Raw genomic sequence first — 12,393 nt, forward strand, 5'->3', positions numbered from 1 at the left:
GCTTTCCAGGTGATTCTGAGGCAGTTGGTGTGAGGTCCACAATTTAATTATATTGGCCTTATAGAAGAAACCAGAATTGCCTCTTTCCTGGATCAAGACTATGATCCAAGACAGCCAAAGGTCCTTCTTGGAGATGTCTCCAAAGGATATCATCTGTACTCAGAGGGATGAGTCTCCACAGTGCCCAATTCTATAAGTGAATTGAAAACTGGGCTCAGCACTTGGCTAGACTTGAGGATATGAAGAAAAATTCCCAAGTTCCAGAAGTTTGTTTGCTTCTGGTCTAGGGACCCATAATACAGTCTTCTCCTTTTCATTGATGTCGGGATAAGGAAGCCAGATAGACCCACACAGATAAAATGTTGTTTGGGAATGGGTGGATATATACAGCTAAAGCAAATTCCGTCTGGGGAAATTCGGATGAATGAATTCCAGTTTGATACACGGCATCAATAACCGACTGCACGTCAGTGTATGGCATCTGGATGGGAAATCCTGTGATCTGCATTAAAGACAGAACAACACACAAACTCCTATCACAATCACGGAGGGCATTCGGAGTTACTGCATGCAAAAAGATCGCAGCAGCCTCCAAGAAATGGCAGTCATACACTAGTAACAGCTGCTTGTGCGTGCTGATGATACTCTGGGTATCATGCTCAATACTTCACATACATATTTAATCCTTAAACAATCCTATGTGTTAGGTTCTATCACAGCCCCACTGTGCAGACAGAGATGAGCACAATCATGTCTGATACCACAGCTTTCACATTTCACATATCTGCCCCCTTTCTGGGTAGCAAACTGCCAAAAAGGAGATTACTTAGTCTTACATATGAGAAATTTGAGTGAGAATTTTGGAAGAATTTATTTGACATTGATTCAGCTCATATTTGTTAGGTGACTACTATGTGACAGGATTAAAGAACTGTAGATCATATATATTAAAATTTTCTATTGTATAATACACAGATGATAATCATAAGCCTTTTTCAAGACTTAGATTGCTTATCCCAGGAGGATTTTTCCTATCCTTAAATCTGTTCACATGCTCTTCCCATGTAGTTGAGTAACACACTGTCCTTCTCCAGTTAATTAATAAAACCTATTGCAATTGCCCATTTTCTGGTCTATAAATAGCCTATAATTTCTATGAATGCACAAGATCATATCTGTCTTGTTTAATTGCATAACTCCAGTGCCTAGCATAATGCTTGGCACATAAACTAAGAATAATAGCATTTACTGAACACTCCAGGTGCTGCTTGCCACAGTTTGAGTGTTAGTTCACTTAAAACTCTCTCTCAATTACAAAATATATAACTAATTATCACCATTACACAATGGGATAAAAGAGTTAGAGAGGCTAGGTAACTTGCCCTAAATCAAAATTCATGAACGGTGAGACCAGAATTTGAACACAAGGCTTCTGGATTCAGTCTAGGTTTATTATTGCAGACTCTATATTATCAGGTAATTTTATAAAGGAGTGCCAAGATCTGAACCTTGGCTATATTTAATTACATTTTCATGTTTATACTCCTAATTCTATTTTAAAAAAATGCAAAATGAAAACAATTTCCTTCCTGTTCATGGGTGAATAGTGCCTGCAGATCTCTCCCTGGAAGCCTAAGTACTCAACTCCCAAGATATTCCTTATTTCCTTCCCTCATGGAGTCCCCCTAGAACTCCTAGTCTACTAGAATCTTCTAGTCTACTGGGTGGTAGGGAGAAGGAGTCTCAATCTTGGGAAGTTGGGATTTACAAAAACCTACTGGACCAGGTTATAAGACAGAAAAGGTGAAAAGATTTTCACAGCATGAAGTAGAGTAGGATTAAGGGAAGGAGGGTTCCAGTTGATTTACCAAATGCCCATTATGTTACCTATGGACTTTAGTTTGAGATGTCATTTTACCTTCTAAGAAGCTGTCAATGGGCTGGTGAATATACAAGAGGGGAAGTCAGAGAGAGATCCATGCTGAATGTATAAAACTGAAAATAATTTGCACACAGAAGATACTGAAGCTTGTCTGGAGTCCTCTGGACCAGAACCAATGGCAACTGCTATTGGTTACTAGGGACCACTTTTTGATATTTTGTCTACAAAGTGGTTTCCTTTGGCATATGTTTGTCCAAAATTGATACTTCATGCAACATGAAGCATACAATAAGTTCCAAGAAAATTCTATGCCATGTTGTCTTGGTAATCACTGTTCACTCCCTTTGAAATGTTTTGGTTTGTAAGCAAATGCACATTAAAGCCACAGAATCTAGGATCAAGATAGAAAACATTTCAGAGAGAGTTAAGATTACTGTTATTTAGAAGTTGGTAACACAGTTAACACAAATGTCATTAGCACATTAAGTCTTATACAAACCCAATAAAACTGTAGCAGTCTTTCAAAATCACTGTCTTCTTCAGGTGAAACAAAGCTTCCTGTGCCAAATTCCAGCTTAGGAAGGATTTGTCGTAAAATAGAAGTACATTGTCGATTCCAACGTGTTGGGTGTTTAGGTCTCCATTCCATCATTTTGCCCTTTAGAGTCCTTTCAATCCTAAGGTAAGGATACAAAGATTATTTATGAAAAATTATAACTAATTTAGTATGTGAGATACAAGAGTTGCTTTTATTCAAGTATAAGAATGATTCTTTTTGAACATGGGAGCAAACCAGGCCTTTTTTTTTTTTTTCAAGATTTATTTATTAATTTGAAAGTCAGAGTTACACAGAGATTGGAGAGTTAGAGAGAGAGAGAGAGAGGTGTTCCATCCGCAAGTTCACTCCCCAAATAGCCGCAATGGCCAGAGATGCACTGATCTGAAGCCAGGAGCCAGGAGCTTCTTCCAGGTCTCCCACGTGGGTACAAGGGGCCCAAGAACTTGGGCCATCTTCCACAGCTTTCCCAGGCTATAGCAGAGGGCTGGATCAGAAGTGGAGCAGCTGGGACTTGAACCGGTGCTCATGTGGGATGCCAGCACTGTAGGTGACAGTTTTACCTGCTACACCACAGCCCAGGCCCCCAAACCGGACTTCTTTAGCTAAGAGTGTCAGCCACCATTCACACTGATCTGGTTAGGGTGAAGCAGGTTCTTGACTGGCTTGGGAAGACAAGAAGCTTTCCAGGGTAGACAGCATCAGCTATTCAGTACACATTATCTTCCAGTTACCTGGTGTCTTCACTATGACAACACTGGGCTGACTTTCCTACAACTCCTAACCCTTTTCTGACATAGGACATGGTGTTTCCAAGAAACTGTCTTTACAAAAATTCAGATATGTGATCTGGGATGATGTTGGCAGGGAAAGGATTATGAGATCAGCTAATTTAGCAAGCAGAGCTGGAAGAAAACAAGGCACTGGACTAATTAGTATGGTGATAAGCTTCTCTCTACTAGAATTTAAGCTCCATAGGGGCAGGAATTTTTGCTGTATACCCAGCCCCTAGAACAGTGCCTGGTGATGAATCATGCTGGGGAGGGGGAATAGGTGGGGCACATGGTGGGTGGGTTCCTTCTGAGAAACCTCCCCTCTGTGCAGGATGATTGTGTGAGACTGTTTCTCCAACCACAGTGTTTGTTTACAGGAGATGCTACTTACTAGTCTCCTCTTGGCTGAATTTATAGTAAGCTAAATAATTTGGAATTTGCAGAGCATCTCAATAGTGGCCATGCATCAGAATCATTTGTGAGCTTCACCAAAATGTTTCACCTCCAGATACAGATCTGGACTGGGATCTTGGAACCTGCATTTTTAAATAGTTCTGGAAGCAATTCTGACTAAAACCAGAAGTCAGGAACGATTTCTCTAAGGCACTTTCCTTTATTGTTAAGAACTGGTCAATGAGGAGTGGGAATGACAGGGGGGTAGGGTAGGGTTGTGTACTAGTGAGAAAAGGGAACGGCATACTGATTTCTGTCGAGCTCTGTTTTGATGAGTTGAAAGTGGCTTATGTGTTACGTGAGTGGGAGTCACTGGAGGCAATCAGATCTAGAAGCCTCTGACATATCTGGAGTAGAAGTCCATGACCCCTTGGGCTTACCTGAACAACTCCTTTAAGGCAACTGTGTGTAACAGTGTGTTTGGGTAAGTGGGAGTGCCCTGGAGTGACAGAATGTTTCTATCACCAAACTGGGATGTTTTTACCATTACCTGAGCCATGAGCCATTTACCTTCAGGTCCTTTCAAAAAGTACTAGCTACCTCATTTTTATTAGTGCAGGTTAAACAGGCATCTGTGTTGAGAACAGATGACAGCTCACTGTGTTTTCCAGGGTGAATGTATACCATCCTTTCAAAGAATGCCCTGGATGGTAGAAGGGCCACTTTTCAATGCATGTAGCAAAAGATAGGTGGTTTAATGGAACTGTTATCATCTCTTCTGTCATGCTCCTGGTATAGAATCTAACAGGTATTTTGAAAAGCTGAGTTGGAAGACTGAAAGGTGATTGAATAAGGAATTAAAAAGAAAAGACTGTTACCTGTTCTTTAGGTCTTCTACCATACTTTTATTTGTATCAGAATAAATTATTTCTTCAGGCTGAAATACAAACAAAAGTTCAGAAAGATTCTATAAAGACCAACCTTATATCACAGTCACCCCCAGAGTGCTACTATAGTGAGGGGAAACCCAAATCACTATCTCATGACAAAAACAATTATATAGGTAATATAGCTCATAGTGTTCTTTTGAATTTGATTCTGCTTCACCAGAGCCTGGTGGTGGGGATGAGGGTGATAGATTTACAAAACAAAATTTTCTCATAGGTAAGAATTGCTATTCCATTCATTATTCAAATAAGGTTTTGAATTGCTTGTGGGTTCTACCAAATAATCTTCAGCAGCCACAATGGTCTCTTCCACTTATCAACTTTGGCCTTGGCAAAGTTACTTAACCCCTCTGCTCTGAGGCTCCGTTATCATCTTCAAAATACGGAGGATAATAGTACCTACTGCCCTAGTATCTTGTGAAGATTTTAAAATAAGGAAATAGATGTAAAGCCTGGCAACATGGACACTCAACAAACATCAGATTTTATGTTTTTATTGCTCTTCTAACATGATTTGACCTTTATGTTGATTAGCTGTTCTCAGTACTGGCTGGGGCTGGCTCATTGTGTTTGTAGGGCTCACATGAACAAGAGTGAGGGGCTGGGTTTACAGTTTTTACTTGGGTTTCCTGAACTGAGGAATAGAGGCAGGGCCAGATAATAACCCCTTCATGAGTAGAGCGAGGGTTGTGCAAAAAGAAGGCAACACTAGATAGGTCTCTAGGTTCCTAATGTGTGGTCTCTATATCAGCAACTTCAGACCTGGGAACTTGTTAGAACTATATACTGTTGGCCCTCACCTCAGACCCATGTAAGCCAAGGCTTAACAAGTCCTCCAGGTGTTTCTGATGCCTGCCATTGTTGAAGAACCACTAGATGAGAGACTAGTGTCAAGAACAGGGAGTTTCCCTACAATGAAACATGGCAGGAGATGGGAGATAGTGAGAAAAGTGTGACTGCCATTGTCACCTTGCAGGGGCCAACAGCTGTCCCAGACAGGACAGATGGACTGAATTCTTTGTCAACCATTGCCCACCTGGTAACCTACACCAGGCACTTTCTGTGGGTTTGCTAGGCCCTTTTAGGCCTGGGTAATGTTAACTTGTCACATTTATGGGGGTGCTGGCCCTCTGACAAAGGTCCCTTTTTTCCTTAGGATCTCAAGACCTTAAAAACTTCAGGATGATTTCCCTGTTAACCCATGTTCTTACATGCACATTCAAATTCCTGTTTTCAATTGTGTGTAACAGCTGGACAGTGTTCACTTTGGATAGTGGTTTATTCTGGGATGTAGGTGGCAAGGCAGAAGATTGATGGTCATTAACCCGTGGCAAAGAAGTCAATAGAGACATTAAGTCAAATATAATTCTGAGTTTTATATTTGTAGATTCAGCTTGGAAGAGGTTTAATTTCCACCTTCAGTCACAGTGGCTTTTAAAAGCACAATTTTGGAGATGGACATTTGACATAGCAGTTAGGAAGCCAACTAGGATGCCTGCATCCCATGTTGGAGTGTCTGGGTTCAAGTCCTAGTCTACTTCCAATTAATCCCATCTTTCTGATAATATACTCGGGAGGCAGCAAATGAGGGCCCAAATACATGGTTCCCTGCCACCCCTGTGAGGGACCCAGATGGGCTGTTAGCTTCAACTTGGCCTAGCCCCAGGGAGTGCAGCAGTGGATAGAACATCTCTGTTTGTCTCTGTCTCTGAAATAAGATAAATAAATAAGTAAACATTAAAGAGTAAAATGCACAATTTCAGGCATGGTAGCACTTGCCTCAGTGATGTTGGCTTCTGACCGTGCTGAGGTTAGAGGTCCACATTCTTCATATGACCCTGCTCATCTCTCCTCCCTCCCTGGCAGTGGCCAAGCTGGCCCAGCAGCACTTTGATGGACATCTCCTTCCTGTCTGCTGGTCCTGCTCTCCACTGGGATCAATCACTCCCTGGCTTTCATCCAGGCAAACTCCTGCTCAGCCCTCCTTAGTATGTCATCACTTTTTCCAGGAAACCCCAGCACATCTCCTTTTTTAGGTCCTCCTGTCTGTGCTTTCCAAAGCACATGCATTTCTTCTGTAATACTGTTATCACTGTACTGCTGTGGCTTATTTCCTTCTGTTTGCCCCTCTAGAATATAGTTCTAAGAACACTGAGACACATCATTTCCCTTTAGGCACCTACACCTAACATAGCACGGGCTCACTGCAGATAATTAATATATGTCACCTGAATAAGAGAATGATTATCTAGGAAACAAAAGCCACTTCATTTCTAAATTGATCATTCCCCCTCCAGGAGAGAGCAATGGTTTGGCCACAGCTTTGGGGTAGAAGAAGCAAGGCATGGGCTGCAAGAGGAAGAAAATGTGGTTTGCTCAAGACAGAGATGCACTTTTCCCCTTCTTTAAAATGACTTTTCAAAAAGTATATATATATATATGCTTATATATATATATACATATATATGCTTGCATCTGCATGGAGAATGTTTAAAAGGATGCACGGGAAACTACTGACAGCAGGAAAAGGGTGTTAAAGAGCAGAGAAGCTCCTCACTTTACATACTTCAGTATTCTTTGATTTCTCTCCATACAACCACTATGTATTCTTTTTAATATTGTAATTGCCTCAAATGTACAGATAAACATACAGAATACAATGATCATCCACTCAACATATCTACCACCTGGCTATATCTAATTGCATCCTTCCATATTTGTTTTAGATTTTTAAAGAAGATGCTACAGATAGACTTAAGTGTACTGATTCCTGATCTCATTTCTTTTCTTCTCTCCCCAAAGGTAACCTCTAACCAGAATTTGTTAGGTATCATTCTCAAGGATGCTTTTATATACATCACTATATATCTATAAATACATAAATAATAATCTCAAAATTTCATATAAATGACTATATTGTATGAGGGTACTTCAAAAAGTTTATAAAAGTATAATAAAGGCTGGTGCCGCGGCTCAATAGGCTAATCATCCGCCTGCGTCACTGGCACCCCGGGTTCTAGTCCTGGTTGGGGCGCCAGATTCTGTCCCAGTTGCCCCTCTTCCAGTCCAGCTTTCTGCTGTGGCCCGGGAGTGCAGTGGAGGATGGCCCAAGTCCTGGGGTCCTGCACCCGCATAGGAGACCAGGAGAAGCACCTGGCTCCTGGCTTTGGATCAGCGCGGTGCGCCAGCCGTGGCACGCTGGCCGCAGCGGCCATTGGAGGGTGAACCAATGGTAAAGGAAGACCTTTCTCTCTGTCTCTCTCTCTCACTGTCCACTCTGCCTGTCAAAAAAAAAGTATAATTAAAATATAAATTTGGGGTCAATGATATGGTACAGCAGGTTAAAACTATAGCCTGCAGTGTTGGCATTCCTTATGGACACTGGTTCAAGTCCCAGCTGCTCCACTTCTGATCCAGCTCCCTATTAATGTGCTTAGGAAAGCAGTGGAGGATGGCCCAAGTCCTTGGGCCCCTGCAACCACATGGGATACCTGGAAGAAGCTCCTGGCTCCTGGCTTCAGATAGGCTCAGCTATTGCCATTGTGGCCATTTGGGGAGTGAACCAGCAGATGGAAGACCTCTCTTTGTAACTCTGTCTTTCAAATAAATAATAAATCTTTTTTAAAAATATAAATTTATCCTAGTGAAGTTTAAAATCTATGCACAGTATGTGTTTTCTTTTCTTTTTTTCACCAATACAACAGTTTATTTCAATTTGACTGTAGTTGCTGTTTATTATCTGACCAGATTACAAAAATACCATAGGAGACACCTTAGTTCATCCTTCTAATAAGTATGTTGATTTGGTCTTCCCTGTTGCCAGCATCCCCACCCTCTACAAGATGGGTGGTCTTTTTCTTCATCCCACCTTGGGGAGATGATAACTTGAAGGGCCACAAGAAGTTATTTGCTTCCTTGAAGTGTTTCCCAACAGTATAGATCTCGTGAATCAGATCCTCCATGCAGATGATATTGTATTTACCAAGAGAGCGGGCAATCAGAGTGTTATCCATCAAAGCAATTCGCTTCTTATTGATTTTTCCATAGCCACGTTTGTAAATTAGTTCATTTACTGACTTCAGATTTGGGTTCCCCCATGCAATATATGGCTCCACAATCCTCAGCATGTTAATCGAGGCCTTGTTGAGCTTACCAAAGGTGCCATTGAAGATCTGGCGAAGGCGAAGAAGCTGCAGCACTTTTCGGACTTTGGGGCTCACACCATTGATACCTCTGATCCTGATGACAAACGCCAACTTGGGTTCTGCAGGTACATAGAAGTTGCCAGCTTTTCTTGCCATCCTCGCCATCTGAATTTCAGTTCTGTACATCTGCCTGTATTCCTTGTGATAGTGCTTCGCTTTCTCATAGATAAGCGTCCTCCTTGCCTTTCGAAGCATCTTTTGGGCAAACTTCTTCCTCAGGCTCTTTATCTTCAGCTCTGCGAAATTCCTCCGCTTTTTCTTCAGGGTTTCTGGCACAGCAGGAACCTTCTTCTTCTCTTCGGCACCCTCCATAGTTCCAGCCAGAAAAGAGGGTTCTTATGTGTTTTCCATTAACTTTCTGAAGACCCCTTGTATATGTCATTTTAATTTTCTTAACAAAACATTTTTTAAGATATGTTTTCATTTCTTTTTTTCTTTTATTTTTTTAAAATGAGGCCCTCCCCCCCTTTTTAAGATGGATTTCTTTTCTTTGAAAGTCAGAGTTACACAGAGAGAGGAGAGGCAGAGAGAGGTCTTCCATCTGCTGGTTCACTCCCCAATTGGCTGCAAGGGTCAGAGCTGCACTGATCCAAAGCCAGGAGCCAAGAGCTTCTTCCAGGTCTTCCATGTGGGTGCAGGGGCCCAAGACTTAGGCCATTTTCTACTGCTTTCCCAGGCCATAGCAGAGAGCTGGATTAGAAATGGAGCAGCCGGGACTCAAACCAGCGCCCATAAGGAGTGCCAGCACCGCAGGTGGCGGCTTTACCCACTAAGCCACAGTGCTGGCCTCTTTCTTTTCTTTTCTTTTCTTTTCTTTTCTTTTCTTTTCTTTTCTTTTCTTTTCTTTTCTTTTCTTTTCTTTCTTCCTCTCTCTCTCTCTCTCTCTCTCTCTCTCTTTTTCTCTTTCTTTTTTTTAAAAAATATTTTATTTATTGAAAGACAGAGTTACAGAGAGAGGTAGGAACAGAGAAGTCCGTCTTCCATCTGTTGGTTCACTCCCCAGATGGCCACAATGGCTGGAGGTGTGCTGATCCGAAGCCAGGAGCTTTTTCCAGGTCTCCCACATGGGTGCAGGGACCCAAGGACTTGGGCCATCTTCTACTGCTTTCCCAGGCCATAGCAGAGAGCTGGATTGGAAGAGGAGCAGCTGGGATAGAACTGGTGCCCATATGGGATGCTGGCACTTCAGGCCAAGGCTTTTAACCTGCTGTACCACAGCAAAGGCCCCTCTTTTTTTCTTTTTCTTTTTTTTTTTTTTAAGGATTTTATTTATTTATTTGAAAGTCAGAGCTACACAGAGAGAGGAGAGGCACACACAGAGAGAGAGGTCTTCTATTTGCGGGTTCACTCTCCAGATGGCCACAATGGCCAGACTGCACTGATCCAAAGTCAGGAGCCAGGAGATTCTTCCTGGTCTTCCACATGAATGCAGGGGCCCAAGGACTTGGGCCATCCTTCAATGCTTTCCCAGGCCACAGCAGAAAGCTGGATTGAAAGTGGAGCAGCCAGGTCTCAAACGGGTGCCCATATGGGATGCTGGCGCTTCAGGCCAGGGCATTAACCCGCTTTGCCACAGTGCTGGTCCCATCCCCTCTTTTTTTTCTTTAAGATATATTTGAAAGAGGGAATTACAGAGAGAGGTCTTCCATTCGCTGGTTCATCCGCAATGGCCTGAGATGAGCTGATGCTAAGGCCATGAATTCCTTCTAGGTCTCCTACTTGGGTGCAGGGTGCAGGGGCCCAAGGACTTGGGCCAGCCTCTGCTTCTTTCCCAGGCACATTATCAGGAAGCTGGATCAGAAGTGGAGCAGCCTGGACTTGAACTGGCGCCCATGTGGGATGCCCGCACTACAGGCCAGGGCTTTAACCTGCCGCACCACAGCTCTAGCTCAACAGAACATTTTTATATTAACTCATGTTGACATGCATAGCTCTGGTTAGTGGTTCTCAACTGTGGCTGCATATTGAAATCATCTTGGGAACTTCAAAAACTATTTCTGTAGAGGTTCCACCCTCAGAGATTCTAATGAAATGTAGGTACAAATTGAGAACCACTATAAATTGATTCATACAATGCTTAAGTATTTCACAATTCATGTACTGATTTTCTGGTAATGATTTTCTGTACTGAGCACTACTGCACTTAATGTCCCTGTGCATGTTCTTCTAGGGTATACACTTAGAAGTTTGAATTGGTAGATCAAAGACTAAACATCTTCAACTCTACCAGATATCTCATACTGCTTTCCACAGTGCTCCCATCGTTTCTCTTTGTCAAGACTTGGTAAGATCATGTTTTCTTTTCCCACTAATTTTATGCTTGTAAAATAGTGTTTTATTGTTTTAAATTATATTTCCAGGCCAGCCCTGTGACTTAGTGGGTAAAACCACCACCTACAGTGTCAGCATTCCACATGGGCAACGGCTAAAGTACTGGCTGCTCCATTTCTGATCCAGCTCCCTGCTAATGTACCTGGGAAAACAGCGAAAGATGTCTCAAATCACTGGGCCCCAGTACCCAATTGGAAGACCCAAAGGAAGCTCCTGGCTCCTGGCTTCAGACTGGCCCGGCTCCAGCTGCTGTGGCCAACTGGGGATTGAATCAGTGGATGGAAGATCTCTCTGTCTCCTTCTCCCTCTCTTTCTCTTTAACTCTGCCTTCCAAATAAATAAAATAAATCCTTAAGAAATTGTATTTCCTTGATTATAAGTGAGGCTGAGAATCTGAGTTTCTGTGAATTGTTTTCGGCTATTTTTCTGTTGTTCTTTTTCTTTCTCTCTCTCTGTCTCCCTATGGGCTCATAGTGTCTAGTTTGTGGACTCTGCAATTACCTGTATTGCGCTACACCATGGTCCACAATCCAGAAACAGGTTATTTATTTATTTATTTATTTATTTAAGAGGTAGAGTTACAAACAGAGGAAGAGAGAGAGAGAAAGGTCTTCCATCTGCTGGTTCACTCCCCAGATGGCCACAATGGCTTCACCCGCTATACCACAGCACCAGCCCCTGAAGCAGTTTTTGACAAGGTGTTGGGAGTGTCTTGCCAAAGTGATGCCAAATACCTAACAGGTCCATTGGTCAAGCCACCTAGTGACTGGGTCAATTCCTGATCTCTTGCCTCCTGAGCCCTAGAGAGTGAGTATATAATTTTCTCCCCATTTTCCTCAAAAGTTGAGGATTTGGGTAGCCCCATGACAGTCCTTGGCTTCAAAAAGTGATGCCTGGGCTGGATCACTGGCTTTCTCAAAGCATTTTCAAACTAGCTGCTATCCCTGCTTCAGACCACTCAACTGCTAGTGTTTCTGTCCTGTTTCTATTCCATGAGTTATCTATCATGGTTTGGAGCTCAGGTAAGTCCTTTGTAAATTTCTCCATTTGATCATCATCATGGAGGAGGAGCAGGAGGGCTAGATCAAAGCAAAAACTTATTACACCATTTTGAACATTAAATGCTCTGTTTTCATGATTAAAAAAACCTAAAATCTATTCTACAAACTGAATTTACACTTGGGATGGTACCTTATTCTTAATTTCTTTTCCTGCAGGGAAAAGAAGGGGTCTAAACTTATCTAAATACAGGTTGGATGGTAGAGAAAATTAGTTTTTTTATTAATAGTGCGAAATAATTCAATAA

The 12,393-nt window shown here is 42.2% G+C and overlaps 2 protein-coding genes across 2 annotated transcripts in view; both read right to left on the reverse strand.

The window, feature by feature from the left end:
- Window positions 1–313: 313 nt before the first annotated feature.
- Window positions 314–12,393, reverse strand: part of CC2D2B (coiled-coil and C2 domain containing 2B) — a 123,641-nt gene continuing 111,561 nt past the window's right edge. The window contains exons 33-35 of the mRNA XM_062213940.1: window positions 4,483–4,541; window positions 2,382–2,559; window positions 314–502 (exon numbers count right to left, since the gene is read on the reverse strand). Of these exons, the coding sequence (XP_062069924.1) occupies window positions 314–502; window positions 2,382–2,559; window positions 4,483–4,541 (426 nt within the window). The remainder of the gene's footprint in view (window positions 503–2,381; window positions 2,560–4,482; window positions 4,542–12,393) is intronic.
- LOC133775940 (large ribosomal subunit protein uL30-like) lies at window positions 8,248–9,071 on the reverse strand. Its single transcript, XM_062214526.1, has one exon. It carries the CDS (start codon window positions 9,066–9,068, stop codon window positions 8,325–8,327), a length of 744 nt encoding a protein of 247 aa, XP_062070510.1. The 5' UTR covers window positions 9,069–9,071; the 3' UTR covers window positions 8,248–8,324.

Source organism: Lepus europaeus, chromosome 17 (assembly GCF_033115175.1).
Source record: "Lepus europaeus isolate LE1 chromosome 17, mLepTim1.pri, whole genome shotgun sequence".
NCBI lineage: Eukaryota > Metazoa > Chordata > Mammalia > Lagomorpha > Leporidae > Lepus > Lepus europaeus.